We start from the raw sequence: 23,687 nt of genomic DNA on the forward strand, positions 1-23,687 counted from the left end.
AAATCTTGAGAGTAATAATTTTTATGCCACTTTCTTCTTTTTTTGTCCGCCATCTAACATATAACCGCACACCATAAATGCTGGTAATGCACTTCAACAAAATACTTTAGTATATTGGTTATCACGTGCAGAGTATGAGTTTCGAAAAAAATTGATTTTATAACAATCGAAACGTGATTGGATTGAAAAAATATGAAGTAATTTATTAATAGAATGATGTAGTTACTTTAACCAAATCGGTTTTATTAGATCAATTATTGCGTATTCAAGTTAAACTAAATTTGATCAATTTTAACACATTTTCGTTGATCGCATTAGGTGAGTCAAATTTACCAATCCTTTTTTTCAGTGATAAGTAAAATTTCCGTCTAATAAATTCAATGCATCGTTAAAAAACACCCAAAACCTCAATCTATACATGCTTATATTTCATTATTTTCAAAAATTCGTGAATTCCAAATTCGTTATTCCCAAAATCGCAGATTTTATATTCTATATATGCTAATCGGTCAATGTCATAATTGGTATTTCAAAATCATATGAGTTATAAAATAGAGTTGGTGAGTGAAAAAAATGGAATAAAATGAAATGAAAACACAAGCGCAAGGAAAACGTGTAGGCGGAAGCTGGATCGATCGAACTCCATTTCCGGCATGCGCAAGAGATTCTCCCGCTCGCCAAGCTCTTTCGTTCCCTCGCTACGATGTTTCGTATGTATATTACTTACTATACGTATACTTCATGAGGATAGGAGAAGGAGGAGGAGAACGAGCAACTGCTAGAGCGGGAGTTTAATCCATTTGTTCAATGATCTCCCAAGTGTATACTTCAAACGTACTCGCACGAATTCATTCAGAACGTTCTTCTTCTGTCTCGCGTTCCTTTTTTTGTTTTGTTTTTGAATTAAAAGGAAACGCCATTGCATGAAAAGAGTAATTTGAATCTACGGAATAATAAGTTTGAGCTGTCTGAAGATTAAGTTCAAAATATACACCCGTTGACACGATCATGGAAATGTGATTAACGCGTAATAACCGTCATTACTATATTTCGATCGACAGGCTTTTAAAGGTAAACAATACCTACAAGAGTAGCTTTTTTAAACCATTGTTATAAAAAAGTATCGATAGGAAATATTGTAACCGAGTCAACGTCATGGCACCATAACTATCCTACTCCGCTAAATTCTCCGAGGAAAAAAAGCTGAGTCCTATGAATATTGAGAATCTCTCGCGTTACAAATCGATCTACAATAGAACTTTTTTTATTTCTTAATGCAAATTTCAGTTGCTGTGTATTGCCATCAGATTCATTGTGGCAAAATTTAAAGTTTGTCATTGTAAATTTTCGTATAACGGAAAAGATAAACATTTTTCGCATTTGTTCCGAATTTTTTTTTTTCATATTTATGCTAAAATTGACGTTTCATGATTTTCCTGGAGTTGCACTTAAGAGTATGGATCAGTCGACTAACCTCACTTGGAATTTTCGAAATCAAAATTCTTTGACACAGTTTGATCGATTAAAAAAAGGCTCTGTCAGCCTACGCAGAACGATAGCAAAAATCGACTGATAGAGCCTTTTTTTAATCGGTAAAACTGTGTCAAAGAATTTCGATTTCGAAATTTGCAACTATCTCTCTCGCACTCATGGTTGCAATATAAAGACTGATCCATCCTCTTTCCCATCAAAGATTAGATTGTATAACCACTTGGCTTTTGCAAAAGCATTGGGAAGACATCATTATCAATTTGAAACGCCAATTAACGATGTATGGTACGAAATTCTAAATAATTAGAAATTGATCAAATTTGGTGATAATGTTCTTTAACATCAAGTGCGAAAACACAATTTTTTTCAAAATTTTCTTCTGCTTAGTTATCGAGTAATTACGCATTAAAGCAGATTTCTTATGTCCGAAATGTATATCTATATATATGGAAACGCTATGCTTATACACGTGAACTTTAGTGATCAATTACTCGATAACTGTACAGAAGAAAAATCTTAAAATGGGTATTGTCAAATTTGGCACTAAAGATTATGTTCACCAATTTATAAAATTCTGATAATTTTGCAATTTTTTATGATTTTAGCATGATTTAGCATGGCAACATTGTAAGCCTGTACCAAATATCCTTAACGAAAAAACCCACATTTATTTCGGTATGAGCGTCAAAAGAACGTGCGAAATAGGGCAATCGAAATGTTCTGAAAAAGCTACGAGCTGCCTTGTCGAAAATAGAGTCATGTAACATGGATAACGACCCGAATCTATGCAGCTGTTAATAGCTCTATTAGTTGAATCCCTTTCTTCAAATTTATAGATTGTTCGATCGATTCCGTGTATAAATGTACCCGTACATATGTTTTTCCAGGTGGTTTTATCAGCTACGGGTATGTAGGTTGCATATTCGTGCTACTGAAAATGTGATATTATTTTCGATACATTCATCCATCAAATTGCTCCCCATTAAGATAGAGATACACTAATTATTATACGAAAAGGAAGACGAAAATTCTCAAAGAGAGAACAATTCAAAGGGAGCAAATCATGAAGAAAGATAAACCTAAAAGAAGGTTAACGCTAAATGATTTGAAAAAAACTCGGAGTGTTAATGAAAGAGAGATTTCAATTATGCCCTAATTAAAAGTTTATCACGAAAGAGCGCGGGAATTATTTGTTTTATTCAAAAAGTTTCTCGGAGGCTCGTACTCTCGAGATGCTTTTCCTGGACTGTTAAAGTCGAGAAACGTACGAAGATTTTGCGGTAGCTCAAGAGGGCTCGACGCCTGATTCGGGTTGCGATAGTAAGTATATAGAGAACGTATTCGTACACAACTTCAGAGAGAAAACTTTTACGAAATCGGAGTGTCGAGCGAGATCGACACGGTAAGACGAAAAGGGAAAAGGTGTATGAGGATAGAAATGGAAGTTTAACACTCTCGGGAAACTTTAGACGCGATTCTCCGTCAAAAGTTTATCGTTCAAACATACGTGTTAGTGTGCTTATCCCCTTTCTATAGGCTTAGTTACATATATGGACGAATATATCTATCTTTGTACAGGTAAATAAAGTTTGACTCTATGAGATCGTGTTTTACTTGTGCTGACAAGTTCAAACGTGACGATCCGATACAAGGTTTATTCATCATTAATAAATAATCGTTCTGCATTTTGAAGTCTCATCTTCATATCCGCATAGTAGAATATGGAATTACCCATTAATCACGCTGAAAAAAATATATCAATATGAAAAACAACAAGTCTCTTGAGAGGTATAAACCTAAAAGAGATATCTGTATCAGAGATGTCACCGTAAATAAGCCGAAATCTCTAAGAAAACAATTTGCAAAATTGGAATCGTTTTTTCCTGCATCCATCGGTATCTTTTTATGTGTTTTGATGTGTGATTCATACTAAAATTAACGTTTCCTGAAACAGCTTCGATACCCATTTCGTTAATTCTGCAAAAAAACACAAAGAGCTGGTAGGGGAAATGCGGAGGAAAAACGTAAAAATGCTTGGAAAGAAGCTCTTTTTTCAAGGATGTGGCCCTACTGATATTTTTTTGTTCTCGCTATGAATATGTTCGTGTCTCGAATACCTCAACCGCAGTCATAATGTCTGTAGAAAAAAATTCTACGAAAGATCGAAGATATACATTTTCCAAAATATATGCCATGTTTTTCGGTCATCCATCCCATTGTCGTTATTAAGTTTTGTACTGTATGCAAAAATCCTGACTCGAAATAGAATTATATTCATCTGCATGCTGGCATATTTGTTTTCTCATTGCAGAACAATTTCATTTTCATAAATATAATTAAGTAGTGTGCAGAAGATGCGGAGTTATTTCATAGATTTCATGCATTATTTTTCAATATGCTATGCAATATGTAAAGCTTAAAAAAATTCATCGTTATACCGCAATTTTCTATTTCTTTATTTTTAACAAGGAGGAAGATATGACGAAAAAATCGCGAGAGAAATAGTGCGAATATGCTACTTGAAAACTGAAGCGACTGATAAAGTCACGTGAATATTGAATTTCGAGATTCATCCGAGGCATAATGCTTCGCATTCTCATCGATGATTCTTCTTTTTCACATCCACTTTCGTCCCGGCGGTCGTCCCGCCAAGGCCACACCGATTATTCGCCTCGCAATAATTAAGTTCAATTTATTACAGAGCAGTCTGGTATCGGCTGCTGTTTCCGCGCATATGTGCCATTCCTTTTTTTTCATATTACACTTTTATCGCCATATATTCGCAGTCATTTTTCTCGTTCTCGATAATTTTTCAACGCAATGCAATTCGAAGTTGTATTATGTATGAATATGGAGAAGTTAATAAATTCATTAATCGATTGATTTCATCCTCTTCAGGTTCAGTGGCCAAGTTCAATGATTAATGAACACTTGTATCCATTTCTTTTAATGGCAACGATTGCAATAAGCGTCGAGTTACATTGATTATGCTTCACTCGCGATTTCACACATCGCACGAATTTTAACAGCGTTGACACTTTTATGTGTTTCATTCATTAATCACGGACTATTATAATAACGATTGACATATCGACATAGTTTCGATTCTCAACCACATATTTTCACTGTGCCGTTTCTAAAAGAGCCACAATTTTAATATTCCCTCATGAGTCAATCAACAGTTGGTTTTGGAATTCATCTCCCGTGCGATTATTCAAATTATTTGGACGTAATTTGTTCCACGTTTTGTCGTGACAAATCTGGATTCAATAGAATCCAATTCGACCGGGCTTGTGTGATTTTTCAAAGAGAAAAATTCTGTCACTGATATATTCAACCCAAAGGAACACGAAAAATTTATTTTTCTAATTGTTCCATTTGTTTCTTGGAATTAAATGGCTCAAACTCATATGCAAAATTTGGTAATCCTGATAAGATTAAGCACCTAAAATCTTTTGCATTAATTCAAACTACTTACGATTTGTAACGTAACATCAATAAATTCTCGCCATGTTTGTCGGAATTTATTATATATAAAACTTTTTAAGTCAGTGAATACGGAATTGAAGCGAAATGCTAATGTAAAGAGTAGCAAAATTTGCGTACGTATTACTACTTTTAAACATTTTTGTGTTATATTTTTAAAAGAAAAAAAAATCAACTGAATAAATTGATGTTATCACGCGTCCCATGATGAATAAAGATTTTTTTATTCATAATATTTGGAGATCAGAAAGACCAGATTTTACATGATAAACCTGTGATTTCTGTAGGACGTAACCATTTTGTACGAGTGTGTGTGCGTGTCAAGCGGCGTTGCCTTTTGCTTTTTTTCTGAGAGAGTGCGTGCGAGTCGCGACGGGATCAGGAAGGGAGTAGAAAATAAGACGTTGACGAGTGACAATGTGTGCAGCATCAATGTTTTTGTTGTCTCTTTTACAATTTAATAATTAAAATATTTTTTATACGTTAATTCGTCCCTTTCATCCGATTCCTCGTTAACCCAAATCATTGGCATTGTTTCATCATCTACAACGGCCGTCCCTACATTTGTGTAATATTTTTATTCACGATACTCCTCCACTGAAGTCGTTACCTCTGAGTCTATTCAAAGATTACCATTTCCTTATTCTGTAACTTGGAGTCTCTTATTGTACTAAAATTTGGTAGGTAATTGGCCAGCTTTAATTAACAAGAGTAACGACATTATGGTAGCGGCGACACGTAGTTAAGGTTGCATCGAGCTAAGTTTTCATCTTACAAACTCGTTTCAACGTCCCCACCTTTCTCAGTCGTTCGACTCGTTTTTTTATTAATACCGGATACGGACGCATGTATCAATAATTCCACAAGAATTTTTGGTCTATGAAATCATCGGAAAAATGGAATTCAATTGCGAAAATTTGATTCTATTTGCTTTGCAAAATGTAAAATATCATATAGACCAAAACAATATTTAATTTGATATCCAAACGAGCATGGAATCAAGAAATTGTTATTCTATGTGTATTTCACATTCCTATTCCCCATGAAATTTTAGGAATATTATCTTGTATAAACTAAAGATAAACTTTTAAGAAAGTTAGTCACTTTTGAAAATACATTTTGTCTTAATGGTCAAAAACAAGCGGTCGAAAAGATTGAATTGAGCTTTTTGACAAATTAAGGAAGCAGGAAAATGAGCAAAATAGCGCCCATAGTTATTGAAAAATAAGTTGTCTTAGGGATTAAGAGGATGGATCAGTCGGTTTATCGCAACCGTGAGTGCGAGAGAGATAGCTGCAAATTTCGAAATCGAAATTCTTTGACACAGTTTAAACGATTAAAAAAAGGCTTTGTCAGCCGATTTTTGCCAACTTCTTGCGTAGGCTGACAGCCTTTTTTCAATCGGTCAAACTGTGTCAAAGAATTTCGATTTCGAAAATTCTAAGTGGAGTTAGTCGACTGATTCATACTCTTAAAGCAATAGCGATCAACGTCGGAACCATTTTTAGTAAATGAAATTTAATTTTTTTACAATCGAATACCAAGTCATGGGTATTGAATCCTTCGAATTGCTCGGTGGATGTGGCTACTGATATTAGACAATATTATGCTGGTCATCACGACCATTATGGCTGGCATCGTCATTGCCTTATAGCCAAATTATATGGTTTATATTTTTATGATTATTAGCAACTCTTACGTTGATAACATTATGATAAAAGAGGTCGTAAAGAAATACTTTAATTTCCCATGGGCTTATTTAACATCAGGTAGAAATTTTGAAAGTATGAATTGGTAGAGCCGAAAGGTAGAGGAGGATGTAAATCTCGTGGAAAGGGGTGCGTAAACATCCTATGGAAAGAAGAAAGTTATGTATATGACCGCGTGGCTCACGCCAATGGAATACGTTATTAAAAGCCAAGAATGGCGTTCACCCACGTCTGCACACTTTTTATTCTATAGGAATAGCATACAGCTCTATCCCCAAAGAGTAACGAATATATTATATTCTTCCGGATTCGTAGATTTATGAAACTAAGGTCCATCACACTTTTACCGTATTAAGATGATGGATCAGTCGGTAATCACAACTCGAATTTTTGAAATTGAAACTCTATGACATCGTTCGTCCGATTAAAATAATAAAAATGTCATCGTAAGCAGCACGATTGCAAAAATCCGATGACATTTTTATTTTTTCGATCAGATGAACGATGTGGAAAAATTTCCTTTTCAAAATTTGCAGCTATCTCTCTCGCACTCAGGGTTGTGATTAGCGACTGATCCATCATCTTAAGGCATGATATTATGTTGCTTGTTTGTTTAACGATGTTTGTATGCAAAAAAGTTTTAATATTTTAGGTCAGTAAACTGCACGTTTCGCACCGTAACTCGCCTCGATTTTTTTCCACGTGCTTTATCTACTCCAAATTCTTCTTAACTCAATCGATAAGAGCGATGGCAAGAACCATCTAATTGATTATATTATAATCGGCAACATTCAACGTTCTCAAAACACGGTATATCACGAGGAATGGTACATTATAACACTAGGACGAAAAAGTTTTTCGTACGCGTGTTAAACGAAATTTTATATTACGAGGCGCGGAAATGGGGGTTTTGTGTACGTGAAGCGTACGCAAAAGCGTCCATTTAAATATATAGTAATAAATATATATAATAATAATAATAATAATAATAATATATAATAAATATATTTTTCTGTAACGATTGACGTCGTAATGATAATACTTATGGATTCGAGAAGTCACATAATATTCAGCCCAATGCCAAATATTAAATGAAAAATTTGGAAAGAAAAACCACAAAATATTTTCCAGAACTTGGTTGCGCTCTCACATTTTCAAAGGTAAAGGTAAGATTTTTTCATTTGTAATCTCATCATCGAAAATCCGCATCAACCCCATTTCTAAAAAATTCGGATATCAGTTTATTGATGTGCATTCTATTTTTTACGTACACAAATTTTATTACACAAATATCTTCTTTTTTTATAATCAAAAAGAACATTGAAAAATAATACAAGGAAAGAATCAGTCAGGATTTTGTAATGAAACTTTTGTATGGAATGTGTAAATTACTTTTAGCATAAAATAATATATATGAAAAAAGGAATTATAAAAAAGAAAGAAAAAAATTGACCGGGCGGATATTTTGAAGAATTTTTGAAACGAAAATCATTTTTCCATAGTATCGAGCCACGAGTTTGATCAAACAGGAGAGGGGCTTTCTCAGGTAGCGGGCTCTTTTTAAAACGCTCACTCGCGCTTGATTGACTCGATGATGGTATGCGTGTGACACAGCCCCGGGAATATATAAAATCATGGAAGTCTGGCGTGACCGACTATTAGTTCGCGTCGATCTCATCGTTCCTGGTCGTTTACTCTTCCCTGTTGTCAATAAAAATAATTGGGAAAGAAAAAAAACCAGCGGTATTTGATTATCGAATTCTGCCGAATCTCCATTTAATCTAGTGAAGAATCTGTTTGAAAATTGTCGAAAAAAATCCATTTTTGTAAGATACAAATTTCTGTTAAAAGCGTGATTCCCTTATTCAGTGTCCTAATTCTCTAGAAAAGAACAGTTGAAAGAGAAAAAAGTCATTATGGAGTCGTACGCAAGAAGCGGAAACGGACTTCCCTCTATTTTTCTATTGGTATTTTTATGCTCGAGCCTTCCCGTTCAAATATCGTCGGACTGCTATGGAAAAACTATACTCCGTAAGTACTATTTTATTCTTTCTCTCGTAAACGTTTTTTTATCGGAGACTCGTGGAACTATCGTCGGAAATCTTGGGAAATAAGCGATACGGTTGTGTACGAAGATAACAATTTAATATGAAATTCCTACTAGAATTATATTCCTTGATCTTTCTCGCTCTCTCTCTCTTTAAGTTATTTGCTCTGAAGAAACTCAAAAGCAGGTTCTGTTATTCGCAAAAGGCCCAGCAATGAAAACGTTAGATATGGACGAACGCTTATGCATTCGCTCAACGAGAGTTTCCCCGCTCATCATAATATATTCGCTTTTTCTGAAACCTCCACTAAGCAACATCTATAAAACAAAATTCTGCGGATTATCATTATATTTAAATGTGTTTTATGCCCCAATAACCCCAGCTCTGACTACACTCCTTATCACTATTAGGAATGAAAATGCGAAGTGCTTTTAATCCGTCAATGATAGAAAAATGTTTAGGGACAAATCGAGGTAGTCCATCTTGACGATACGGGTTTCTTCTCTCTTCCTAGTCTATTTCCGTTTCACATAATCACCCATATATATGCGAATATGAATTTTTTCCGAAAATTACAGTTTTTTGTCAATACAATTACCGGTTTCTTGTCCGAAAAAAGTTAATATTCTGGTTAGCATTGCAACGAGGAGGAAAAGTTCGTCATGAAATTCATTAAGTCAACGATTCAATCATCGATTTCTTTATTATTATACTGGGCAAGAGAAAAAGTCAATCAAAATTTCGTAGAATTTAAAAAAATATAAAAAATTATTGTGATGGAATTTAAAATTTGTGATGTTAAATATAGTTGATCAAGCGTATTATTATCTGACCCGAAAACCGAGAAGCGATGCAAGATCGTTTCAGGCTAAATTATGGTCTATAATGAACGACTTCTAAAATACAATAATAATGCAGGTAATTCTGATGGATAACACTACATACAATAATGAACGATCAAATATTTATTAAAATATCAATAGAATCAACGAAAAATGCAGCACAAAAGATCGAACAGGCGTATATGTTACATGTATAATAAAAAGGGAATGTTGCTGGTGTTAGAGGCATCTTGGGAGCTGGGTCGCGTCATTAGTTTGAGGTACTTTGTTCTAGTCGTATACAATTCATTTTCCTCGTCCGGAAAGCGTGGAATCCCGAGGGCAGTTCCGAAGAGGTTTGTGCAGCAACCTCACTGTAGGGGGTACGAGGTCAAGGGGATCTTGAAGAGTTTTTTTTGTGCCCCTAGCACCACGCCGAATGTAAAAGAAAGGTTACGAAAACCCCCACGTGCATCTCGTTCTTGTCCAATGTTTTCTCTTCACTTTGCTATTTCTGTCTCACCTTCTATATGCAGTGATATGCACTTTTGAGTCTTCGTTTTTAGTGCAATTCTATGGTTACATAAAGCAAAACAGTTTGTATCTATTTATCGATTTTTCGTTTTTGTTAACGTCCAAATATTGTCTACTTTCTAAATAATTCATTTATTTATATTTATCGCTTTTATGCGTTTTTTTCTTGTCGAAATGAATACTGTTTGTCGTCAAATCAACGATTGCAGTGGTAATAGAACCAACAGACATGCTTGATGGACATAGTCCATATAAAAATTATCGTTCAACTACACTCGTGGCTCTCGTACGAGTTGTCGAGTAATAACAACAAATGCTGACGAGACAATCTTGCTATGTCTCTCGATGAACATTCCAAATTTGATTGATATACCGATCCCTCCACTGTCATTAACAGATCCTATAGTTCTAGTTTGATGTATTCTCGTCTAACCGAGTGAGTATGTGAGCAAAAGCGCTTGTATGGCGTCGCATGAATAAACGTGACCCTATATATGAACTACCCAATGACTCGGAAGCACATGGTGCAATGTTTGATTTGTAGTAATTTCATTGACGTATACCGTATGACCTTGGAATGAAAATCCCCTCTGGGTGGAATTTTGGAAATTAAAAACCACACGAAATGATAGGATAACGAATTTTTACGAACATTTCGATAACACTAAATGAATCACAAAAGTTCGGGATTTAAACTCTTGGGCAAAGACCGGAAATGAGAAGGCTCGGCTCACTATAATACATTTTTAAGCCTCTTTTTGTCCATTCGACCATTCGTTGCGATTTTGTCTACACCAACATCGAAAATACACATATGCTTGAATAAATGTTTAAGCGTTTGAATTGATCGATCGTCCATGCTATTTTGTTGAAACGAGGCTAATCATCTCGTGGGAAAGAAACGCTTGAGCGATTCGTCGAGTTTAATAGGATGGCATTGATTTGATCTAATCGCACGTACAATTTCTTTGATATATTTTGAGGCTATTAAGCAGAAACAAACGGCGATTCGACGATTTTCTTTTTCCTGCCTTTTCATTAAATAGAAAATTTTTATTGATTAACGATTAATTAAAAGAAATATATAACTAATTGTTTGACCAGAAGGATCCAAGTGCCTGAGCCACGGTTGAGGAACCGGTGGACCTGATTACATAGTATCCATGATAAATTTTCAAATTATTTATTCGCAGATACAAGTGGAACTCGAATGAGGGAGTGAAAATATTAAAAAGACAATAAAAGTAATTGCACCTTCAAGTAATTTCTTTGCCATTAATGAATCAAATCTAATTTTCCGTTTTTCTCTTTCACTCTGTATGATAACGAAACTCGCTGACCAGATTTCGTGTGTAATAAAAAAAGAGATAGCAAAAATATTGATAAACAAGTAAGCGTTGGTGATTTTCAAAAGTCTTTTGACATATTTTCCTCGATCAATGTACATTTGCATTCGACTATGAGTATATTAAGCTTTCAATTAACATATTCAAATACGAGAACAAAACTAGCCCCGCATTGGAGAATAAAAAAGGTGAAATAAAGAAATTGTCTAACCAACTATCGAAGCATGAATATAGTGACGAATATTGATTTACCTCTGTTCCAAGGTAAACCAATATGAATTCGTAGATTTTATGAGCGAAAAACAGGTGAGTAAGTCACTGGTACAAACGTTCTTCGTGTTCGCACATCTTATATATACATGAGCATCCGATCATAATCTATGTTATCCGCACGAGAAACATATTTTTTCCTCAACTATAATGACTGACGATTTACGCCCAACAGCATAACAACTTTTCCAGGAGTCGTAAGACGGGCTATGATTTTTAATATCGAATCGAAATTCGAGCTCTATGTCGATTCCATAATTTCTTCATTAATCTCAATTAATATAATTTTGATACGTAGTTTAAACAACAGAATTTGCTGTAATTTTCAACTTTTCGTCTCTCGTGAAATTCTGATTAAAACTACATTAAAAAATAGCATAAAAGAAAGAACATTAAAAAAAGACATGATTCCGTGTGAAAAATACTAAACGCTTGAACACTTGTGTGTAGCAAAAATCATAGCGATTCAAAGCCTACAGGCTGAAAGATCGGTGAGTTTAAGAGAATAAGTCTCGAACTTGGCCTCCAAAACGAGGATCAAAAGTGAATAATTAATTCGCGGTCGAGAGTCGGTGGACTCGTTTCACACGCTGCGCCGTCTGCTGAACCGATTTTTCGTCTCGGATCTCCTCGCCATGTATTAACTGTGGAATAATCATAATCAACTCTGTGGAATCCTTCGCTGCGCATATGTATTCAAGTATCTTAAAAGAGCAAGTGAAAGACTAAAACGAAATAAGAAAATAAAATTTCGAGATTTTAATCCTTCGCTCGAGAGAATGCAAAATGATAAATCAATTGTTCCTTGAAGTACAAGGCAAATTTGCACGCTGGTACATGAATTTTTATTTACGATACAGACTTACAAGTTCGAGACTTGTTTCAAACGTCCTTCCGAGTGAAAGCTAGTACGCTAGAATGATGATCGCGATAAAATAAAAATCCTTTTGAAATTCACTTTCCAAATTGATAGAAGAGCAATATCTAAGCATACAATTTAGTACTATAAATTAATTTTGCTTCCTCATCGAGGAAGCTTTGTGACGATGGAAAATTTTTTTTTCCAGTTTTCAATGTCAATGTGCTCAAAATGTTCCAAAACATCGAAAAATCATATCTAGAAAAAATGTCCGGATGTGCGTGCGTGCGTGCGTGCGTGTGTGCGTGCATGTGTGTGTGTGTGTGTGTGTGTGTGTGTGTGTGTGTGTGTGTGTGTGTGTGTGTGTGTGTGTGTGTGTGTGTGTGTGTGTGTGTGTGTGTGTGTGTGTGTGTGTGTGTGTGTGTGTGTTATAGCACTGCAAAATTCAAACGCTTATAACTCGGAAACGGTTTGAGATACAGAGCTACCGTTTTACACAGATGTTAATCTATACAAGCTCTTCACTCTCTGATAATTTTGTAGTAGAAAGGTTGGTATTGAATTTGGGGAATATCGGTTGAGTGGTTCAAATTTTATGACATTTTGAATTTTACGAAAATATGAATTTTTCAAAAAATCGTCCAACCGCTTCAATTTTTGGAAATCTTGTAAGATATTATGTATAAGTCTGTACTTCCTCTATACTTTTCATCAAAGTTGTCAGAATTATTTAATTTCAGTGTAAATAGAAAAACAATGAAAATTGAAAGTTGCAAACTGTTTTTTTCTGATGGCTCGTCATTCAGTTGTTTTTTATGGATTTAAACAAAGAGATAAATTAAAGTTCGTAAAAGAAGGCAGAGAAAATAATGTATTTACATTATTTTTTTTTATTTGTATCGTCAGATAAAATATATTTTTGAATCTATAACGAATCAAATCAAATAAATAATAACCGAATAATAATGCAAATGTGTTATTAAAGAGAAAAAAAAATTATTGTATGCACAGGAGGTCCTCCAGGTGTGTCCTGCCAAGATAAACAGACAATTCTCGATGAACATAATCGTCTACGTCAGTTGGTTGCCCTTGGCCGAGTTCCCGGCCAGCCTGGAGCGGCAAATATGATGGAAATGGTGAGATTTTTTCAATGAATAATGAGCTCGTTCAAATAAGGATTCGTGAAAAAGTCTTATGCATCTAATGTTCCGTGAAAGCGGTAAAAAAATATACATATATTTTTTAACTCATTCGAACGAAGTAGCTCCTCCTATTTTTTTTTCACGGATCATGGATTTTTTAATGTTCATCAACAATGTGTCAGTGAAAAATGTTTGGTCAGAACCGCGAGTGATTTCCTTCTAACTTCCTTCTTTCGTCAATATTCGTGACTTTTACTCTTCATGCTTGCTTAAATTTTTGTTCCCTAATAGTTTGTGTGAAATCTAAAGAGATGAGAATCTGTGTTGAAAACTGAACATGCTGAAAAGCTACCCTATCGTCGAAGTTATAGGAGCAATCAGAGTTATTAATCAATGTTTTTCGATTGCACTGTCCATCGGAGGAAAATCCTATCTTTTTATACTTCCATACGTTTCAATTTTAATATCAACGGAGAGTACATAGAAAATTAAATAGAGAGATCGTTAAAACAGTTCAATTTTCAATTAATCTTCTTGCGTTAATTCGAAAGCCATATTCGACTAGTATGATTAACATTTCCGAAGTCTTGAACACGAGATTTATTCCCACTATGATTTTGAGGAAAATTTCGGAACGTTTACGATCGAATTGAATTGCGATGAAAATCGAACGGAAAAGGGCAAGGGATTTATTTGAAACGTAAAACGACGTCCATCCGAGCTCATGGAGACGCTAATGGATTCTCGTGTAATCCACGTGGAAAGCCGAACGGATCAATGAAAAGAGGAGAACACGCTTCAATCGTTTCAGTAGACACGACGAGAAAAAAGAAAAAAAAAACGAAACTACACTGTCCGCTCTGTCACTGATCCTTACTATTTTGTGATCCTCTTAGGTATGGGACGACGAGCTTGCAGCAATAGCTCAAAGATGGGCAGACAAGTGTGCAGAGTCACACGACAATTCGAGGAATGTCCGTAAGTGAAATAAGTCAAACGTTGACAATACTAAGCTCGAGATATAATTGGATCGAATGAATGAAATTATTAGATCGAACGCAAGAAATATTTTGATGAAGTTTCGAAATTATAATTAAAATTAGCACTAGCTTCTTATACTAGACGAAATTCGATCGAATAACAATGTTGCGCATTGGTATATACTGTGTTTTAATACTTAAGAATAAATCAGGCGGTCACCAAAATCGATCGAGAAACTTTGATCAATAAACCAAAAGTTTAGTATGAGCTTAAATTTTTTGCGAAGTTTTAATTAATGTTTTTCTTTCAAGCAAAATGTATTCTTTCGTCTTTTTCTATTTATATCGCACTCGTTATAATTCACTCGAGAATATCTGAACGATCCGCACTGCTCCGGTAATTCTTTTTCACTCTGTTTTTACTCCTCAGGGCGTAAAATTTTTATCGGATTGTCAAATTTTTTGCCGAATTAAAACGCGACTAACGAGGACCCAACGGAAGAGGAGATAGAAAGCAGCTTTTTATTTCGATAGCTCTCGTTGAAATTTAGGTATTCACGCGTAAAAATTATATTCATCTCGGAACGAGAGACTATAACCCATATATAGCTAAATTAAATACAACATTTTTTATTTTCCGATAAACCCTTAAAACTGCTCACGTCTTTTTAAAGGTGCTTATGATAATAAAAAATTACTCAGCTTTGATGGCGTAATAAAAAAATTAAAAAATACTCTCCCTAGCTTGCCATGCAAAATAAAGTTGAATAATCATTTTGAGAAACAAAATGTTTGATTATTATTTACATGAAATAAACTTTGCAAAGGCGCAAACCGTTAGTTCTCTATAAACAAAAAAAACTTCATAATTCACTTCTCAAAAAAGTGAATTATGAAGTTTTAAATAAACGAGCTTAGAGCATTTCATTTTTATTATTCGTCATAACCACACTGAGGCAACTACAAGTACTCTGTTCGTTGCGGTTATACGCACGTGCTCGTTACCGAGTTATACAAACTCAACTACAGTAAAACTCGTTCTGTATGTGCTTCGGGAAGAGAAACAAGCAATAACAAACGTTGCACAAATTCGGAAATAAAAGAGCCATCAGTGTTATCTCTGGAAACGATTCACTACACGCGGCCGGATATTCTTCAATTAAAAATACATCACGTGTGACGTATGAATATTACGTAATTTTCGCAAATACAGCAACGCAGCACAGCGGTACTGAAAACATGATGAAATGTAAATACTTCTTTGAGTATTTATCACGCATGAGTTATGAAAATTTCCTGTTTTCATGAAAAATATATTGATCAATGATCGATTTTATTATACTATATTCCAAAATGCGTTTAAGTATTCAAAGCCTAATAAAAATTTTCGGACTGAAATTATCATTGCAAAACTATCGTCAGAACATTAATTTTCTGAAGCAAGAAAGTAATTGGTGTGTTTTTTCGTCGTTCAATCACGTTGACTGCTGAGTTATTATGATATTGGCAGTAGAAAAGTCGTTAACGAATGAATATCCAAAGTAAAGGAACGGTTGTTATTCTGTTTGAATCCGTAGGGAGATTTTCAGTGGGACAGAACATAGCTCGAACGTGGACGACGAGACCCCCGGGGCCTTACGACTCTGAACCCAATTGGAGGCGACAAATTTTCGGTTGGTTCAACGAGGTACAACACTATCAAACTGGCTACAGCAGAACCACGGGTCATTACACTCAGGTACGTAATTTCTGACTCCTTTAGCTCTCCTCTTTCTCTATTTCTATCTTTCTCTTTCTGTTCCTCTTTTACGAATGCGAATCGGGTATTATTCCACGTGAACGATTCTTCCTTCGAGAAACATCACAGTTCGAAAATTTCAAGTCAACCAGGAAATCCTGAAGTTTTCATTCTTTTCTTTTCTAAGAAGTTAGCGAAAGAGTTCAATATCGAATTTCCATTCGTTTTTTTACTTCCGATAACCCAAAACTCAATCATCCGCATATTCGGTTAGATCAAATCTGCAAATCCCATTGGAACTGAAAAAATGGCATCTTCAGTAACTAGAAATAAAAAGTTCTTAATATAAATTCTCATAATTGGTGAATTTATTTGATTTGGATTAATGGTGAGTCAAGTGACAACTACATTTCTTCTTCAACTCGAACGAATTTCAACAAAACCTATGCATCCGTTTAATTTTTATAAGAATAATTTTCTTTCGTTCAACTTGACATGTTTCTCCCGCTTTCTCTCTTCTCCAAATCTTTTATTCATCCATAACTGCGATTCAATGAAAAGCTACGTTTTTTCCATTTATAAATTTATTATTTTTTTAACTTTCAGCTTGTCTGGGGTGACACTTATCTCGTGGGCTGCGGCTACTCGTTCTACTACAATCCTGCTGAGGGATATACAAAGAATTACGTCTGCAACTATGGACCAGCGTACGTATTAAAATCCATGACCCGAGGAGAGAAATGAAAAAAATAAAAGTCGCAAAGTACAACTTTGCTTTTTTTCTTATTCGGTTCCCTACTTTTCTTTTTTCTCCAACCGCTATATGACCCCAATGAATCCCACGGTACAATCGTTCTCGATTACTCGTAATCGACCATTCGAGCTGATATCACGTCTCTCGTTTCTCACAGTGGAAACGTGCTTGGCTATCAGCCCTATCAATCCGGCCAACCTTCGTGCAACAGCTATGGGATGTCTTACTCCAACAGATATTCTGGACTATGTTGTAAGTTCCTTCAAAAATTGTTTACATATGCCGGCTCGCTAATTCTTGCAAACAGATTCACAAATATTTTTTACGTAAATTCGATTGGAACATAACTTGCATGTTATTCAAGAAAATCGATTGTCATTTGGATGGCTTAGGAAGCCAGGGAAGCCATTATTATTACTGATATCTGAACTGTTTGACTTCACAATTGTTCAAAATTCCAAAAAAAGTCCTGAAAGACCAATGTGGAAAAACCCAATGGTATTTGAATATGATCCGTATAAATTATGGGGACCAATAAAAGCGATAAATTGATATTCAAGCTGATCTATCAAAGTTTAAAATGAAATGGGCACTGCCGGAATGAAAGAAAAATTCCACCTCGTCGATTCACCGTTAAAAGACATCATTCGATTTTATGGACTTGTTGTATTTGAATAGAATTCTCCGTAATAATGACGTAACGCTCGATTGAAAATTGTCAAATTCAATCGAGCGTTGCTATTGGAGAGCAGCTTGTGCGGTTGGGTGTGGTGTCTTGTTCCCTCTATCCATTTTATGCTCAGAATTTCAGAAAGAACGATAAAAAAAACAAAGCCGGCTTTTTTTTATACATTTTTTTCTCGTAAAAACAGTAAATAAAATAAAAATTTTAAGAGGGGTCTGACGTTTTCTTTGCTTTTTCTCGATTTGGCGAAAAAATTCTGTTATTGAAAATATAGACGGTTCTCGATCTACTAAGATATTATACATAGAAAAATCGCAATTTTCCAATTTTGTAAATCTAATTTTTTTTCAATGCTTATTTGACGAAGAAAATTTCTTTATTTATTGTTTGTTACAGCCTCTGATGGCTACCATCATCTAGGAGCACTTTGCGCATATGGTTAATCAATTGCAAGACTTCAGTTGGCCGTACTCTTAAAAGGATTCAGCATTAGCAGTGAAGCAGCTTGGAGTCACAAACCACGCCCAAGTTTACGATCGAATTCACTCAATGTTCACCCACATCTGACACTTTCAGTTTCTAAGATCATACATTTAAAGAAAATTGACGATACACAGCCTTTGAATTGTGTTATTCGATGATACGGATCTAATGAACAATTTGTTAGAAAATTTATTAGAAGATAACTTGTCTAAGAATCTCAGCAATCATATTTCGAGTCTTTGATCAATGTAAACCTAATTTCCGCTCAAGTGATTGAAGCTCGGAAGATTTTTGGGTTTTCTCGAATACTTGAGACTCGGATTTTATCAAAAGCCGCGAAGCTCTCTGCGAAGCACTCAAATAATGTTTTTTCATTGTCCTAATTATTATATATTCAATTAGCTAAAAGTAATGAAATTATAGGATTTGGCAGATATGAAAATAACAAATATTAGCTTCGATTAATTGTTTACCTGGAAATGTGTTCTCAACTTAACGTCTATACGGATGTAACCAGAGATTACGTTGCAGAAAACTGATGGAGAAAGGGTTTGAGAGTTTAGGATCGTGTTCGAAGCCACGTCGTTTAACTTGACGCGGTTGTTGGGGGTGTTACACTTGCATAGACTAGACATAATCTACTGTATAGAGTAAACGCTTCTAGTCCATTAGCTTAGTATCCGGCATCTCGTTAGGTTATTGTCAAACGTTTACTTAACGATATTTTGATTATACAGTCATGTTCGAAACTTGAACAACGTTTCATCTCTATTTTGCCTTAATTATACAGTACTAAAAAAATTTTAAACGGAACACTGCATCTAGCGACCGAATCCAACGTGATTAGTTGATCGAGGCAGTAATGAAAACGAATTTTTTGACAAGACTGTGCGTCCTTAATAGCTTTGATCGAATTTATTATAGATTCATAATTTCGCAATCGTCAAAAGGGTGTATGTAGCATTTTTATCGATTTGTTATCGACATTGAAGATTCAACGTGCACTTTTTGCAACATATTTCATAGTAAATGTAATAGCGCACATTTGGATTCTAGTTATTCGACCTAACATAATTTAGTTTACGGATATTTTATTTTAAATACAAGCAATAATTTTTCTACATTACATTAGCAAGGAATTATCACATGTACTGACAAATAGTCATTCATTTAAATCTCCAAAAAAACTTTTTAATAGTGGAAACAGAACGCTGAGTATTAAAAAATCGCAACTTCCTGTAGAAAATTACCACTCCAAATTGTTATCATTACTTATCAATAAAAACTGTTCACTAAATCTTTTCTTTTTTTAAACCTCAGATTACACCAATCAAGCCAAGTACGGATAATAATTACTTATCAATTTTTTTCTTGAAACGTTTACAAAAAAGTTTTAAATTATAGAACAAAAACTTGGCGTGCATGATTTTTCAAAATAAGGCAAAGCACTTCGGCGAAAGCACATTTCATTACGTATCTAACTTAATCTTTGTACTGTTCGGAATTAGAGAACTTATTAGTACGGTGTTCGAATTATTCGACTTTGAATTTTATTTTTAAGAATTTTATGTTTTTTTTTTCACATGCAGAATTCGAGATTCCTAGGAGCTTTTGTGCTGTTAGAAATCAGGAAGTTCACTAATACGTCGATCACAATGAGTTTCGTTACGTTCGTTTTACTATTATTACTTTTACTTATTATTTTCGCCATTTGGTGTTTCATGATAAGAATTGAAATCTTCTAAAAGCCTTGGTAAATATTTACAATATTCTTTTACAATTTTCCTATTTACAAAAATACAAGAAACTGAAATTTCAATCGGATTAAGAAAAAAAATTATTTTTAGTTGTGAATATTGCAGAAATGAATATTGTAAATATTTATCAAAGTTTTTGCTGGGGATATCATTTCGTTTTGGAAAAGACCATAGAAATCTTTTTCTCTCTCTCCCACTCTCTGCACTTGGGTATTTTTACGATTTCGCATTTCTTCGTGGGTTCACGATTTTCGCTCATTTTTAGGATCGGCAGTTTCGCTGGTCAGGAGATCTCTCGGAGTTTTTATTTTTGCGTCTTTTCTTGATTTCGCGATTTTCCACGGATTTTCGTAGCTCCGCTATTCTCTGTATTCGTAGGGTCCATCGTTTCATGGTCCATTGAATCTTGCAAAATCTCCGTGCTGTATCGTTATACAATTCCACATTTTTTGGTGGTTCCGCGATTTTTTACGGTCTCGAGGTTTCCCGCGGATTCACGGGGTCCCTAATATCGCGGTCCATGGCAGCTCGTAGAGTCGTCGTTTCTGCGTCTTTTTCGTAATTCCGCGTTTTTTCGCGTGCTTTACCTTCCGCAGGATACAAGATGTGATTTGATACTCATGATGATTTACTTGAAATTTTAATTGTCACTTTCAGGGAGGGAAGGAAAGGTTCATCGCTGCGACTCCCGTCGCTCGGGTATAATTTTTATATACCTAATACCAATAATTATTCTGTGTGAGGGGAATACATGCTTTTGCCTTGTCAAACTTTTTCTTTTTAATGTTTGGCGGCAAGACAGTGTCGCGTCTGTAAATGTGATGACCATAAATTGCGATGGGTGTATGCATTTCGAATAATCATGTATATTTGACTTAATTGTATATAAACATATCAAAAAAATAGAAATTTATGACTTACATACTCCGGGAACCAAATGAATGCATAAACATTATGCAAAAGTAACAGCTTATTGAGTGTTTCTCTAAGAATATATTCGAATAGTGACATTAAGAATTTACGTTAAATATCCTGACAAAAAGATGAATACCAAAGTGAAAAATGACGAATTTGCAAATGTCGGCTAGGTTGGCCCTTAATATGGGTAAAAAAAAATTTGATCGCGCCGCCCCCCAAAACGATTCCAAATGATAAAAAAAAAATCTACGCAAAGCCGCAGCTATGTCCGGTAAGAGGAACCTCTGGGAAGTCATCTGTAAAATCATGGAAATCAATGGTCGTAAGACTTTAAATCCAAGAAACAAAACGTTGTTAAATAAATGCAGAAGTTGCCGAGTACATCGCACTACGAACAAAAGAATTACAAAAGAAGAAAAATAGGACACAACAAATTACAACCACAAAGAATACAAAGACAAAACATTACAAAAACAAATTGCGACTAAAATAAATTAAGATCATAAAAATTTTAAATAAATTACCCACGGAAAAAAATTATATACCAAAAAATTGAAACAAAAAAAATTTGGCCGTTGTACTTGGCGTTTTTTTTCTAGCTAATATTATCTAATTTACCTGTACCTTATACTCACAAATTCGAAAGTCGAGTAAAACGCCAAGTACAACGGCCAAATTTTTTTTGTTTCAATTTTTTGGTATATAATTTTTTTCCGTGGGTAATTTATTTAAAATTTTTATGATCTTAATTTATTTTAGTCGCAATTTGTTTTTGTAATGTTTTGTCTTTGTATTCTTTGTGGTTGTAATTTGTTGTGTCCTATTTTTCTTCTTTTGTAATTCTTTTGTTCGTAGTGCGATGTACTCGGCAACTTCTGCATTTATTTAACAACGTTTTGTTTCTTGGATTTAAAGTCTTACGACCATTGATTTCCATGATTTTACAGATGACTTCCCAGAGGGCATAAATGTACTTGTCTCTAGTTTTTTTACAGCATTCGTGCTGTATTGCAGGTTTATTTGACGACTTTTTGTGTACTCGAAATCTAAAATTTTATGGGATACATTGAAAAATTGAAATAATGATCATAAAATTGAAACATCTGATCACCCAATAAAGCAGTTTATATATTCACCTACACCCATCTCTCTCTATATATTTATTTTGACATGCTGAAGCCGAATTCCAAAATACCGTGAAAATAGGTGAAAATTGCGAAAAATGGTCGTTGAGCAAAATTTTGTTGACCTAAATCTAGAATGTTTCTCGTGTTTTTCGAAAGTTCTGATAAACAAGGTTTCAGACAATATTTCGGATTTTTCGATTCTCACAAGTGACCCATGAATCTCATTGTCAGTATCCACTTATATATTTGAAGCCCCTGGCTCAAGGAATGTCTTGGTATGAATCAGTTGAGATTTCACACAATCTGGACAAGCGATGAGAATTTTTATTATGAGGTCCAAAAGCTTGGAATATTTCCATGAGGCACCCGAGACTTTGTAAAACCATGTTGACCAATTGATTTTGTTCTTCCGAACAGATGTACCAATATTGCGATCGTAGAAAATCACTCCGTATCGGTTTGAAGTTAAAAGTATTATTAGGAAATTGTGCACCCTTTCCACTGCAAAATCTATCGACGTCAAAAAATCGAATTGAAACTTGAATATTACTTCAGAAATCAATTGACTGTAGAATTTTAATTAAAATTGAACATGACGCTAAACGAGTTTATCAGTTGTGCAGTTTATATTCTGTTTTAGGATGTTTTATCAAAAGGTAATGATTAAAAATGATGAATACAACGTTTTTATCACTCCTTCTTTCGGATTAACAAAATGTTTGCCGGTTCGTTTGCCTGTTTTGCTTTTGAACCAGGCAAATTTCCGGGTCCCTTCCTATTATTGTACCGCGAAACAAGACTCTGCAAGACCGGAAACGAAAAAAAAACACGCATTAGTTTTGCTATGGCTGAATTTTCAAAAACCCAAGATTTCGCGGTGTCGAGGACGAAATGAACGGTGGTGTGAAAATAATATGTCAACTCGAGGAAAATACAAGAAATAATTCCCTGTCCGTCGAGTAAAGCTCGAATGACCGAGGAATGACCTTCCACAAGAAAAGCGAGTATAAAGTGTACGTAACAAGTTCTAATACTTTGGGAATCCATGAGCTTGGTTCGTTACGACAAAGTCTCCAAAACTTCTGTGTGAAATGAAAAATACCACCAAGCGGAACCATCTGACATTGCTCTGACTCGATAGCATACCATGAATAAATGACGAATGAGAAATAGTGAAGCTGCGACAAGCCTCTTCCACATTTATCTGCACTGGGGATCAAGGGACGCGGTAGCGGCTCGTATTGTTACAAGATTCTGCAATCGAAAACATGCAATTACTGTTTTACTTTGGAAAAACGTTTATCAGAAAATCTTTTAATCATAAATGACATTTCAAATGATTTGATTCCATCCAATAGTCGTAAGACTTTTAAAAGTTCTCTTTAAATTCAAGTCAATAATGAACATTTTTCTGCTTACTTGACAACCATAAACTACACGGCAGAACACACAGCACAGGCATTATTAACATTTTTTTATAGAAGTATCCAAAAGTCTGAGAATTTCAAAACCATTGTCACCAGCTTGTACGTATGCAAT

The 23,687-nt window shown here is 34.7% G+C and overlaps 1 protein-coding gene across 2 annotated transcripts; it reads left to right on the forward strand.

Annotated features, from left to right (window-relative positions):
• The first annotated feature begins 818 nt into the window (after positions 1-818).
• Positions 819-19,643, forward strand: LOC122411080 (venom allergen 3-like). 2 transcript variants are annotated; one of them, XM_043419606.1, is made up of 7 exons: positions 819-1,071; positions 13,576-13,700; positions 14,603-14,684; positions 16,264-16,424; positions 17,031-17,131; positions 17,336-17,430; positions 18,260-19,643. In XM_043419606.1, exons 2-7 carry the CDS (start codon positions 13,689-13,691, stop codon positions 18,304-18,306), a joined length of 498 nt encoding a protein of 165 aa, XP_043275541.1. In that variant the 5' UTR covers positions 819-1,071; positions 13,576-13,688; the 3' UTR covers positions 18,307-19,643. The 2 variants fall into 2 exon arrangements, with proteins under 2 accessions (XP_043275541.1, XP_043275540.1); XM_043419605.1 differs by lacking the exon at positions 819-1,071 and adding an exon at positions 8,359-8,717.
• Positions 19,644-23,687: the final 4,044 nt, after the last annotated feature.

This window comes from Venturia canescens, chromosome 5 (assembly GCF_019457755.1).
Source record: "Venturia canescens isolate UGA chromosome 5, ASM1945775v1, whole genome shotgun sequence".
NCBI lineage: Eukaryota > Metazoa > Arthropoda > Insecta > Hymenoptera > Ichneumonidae > Venturia > Venturia canescens.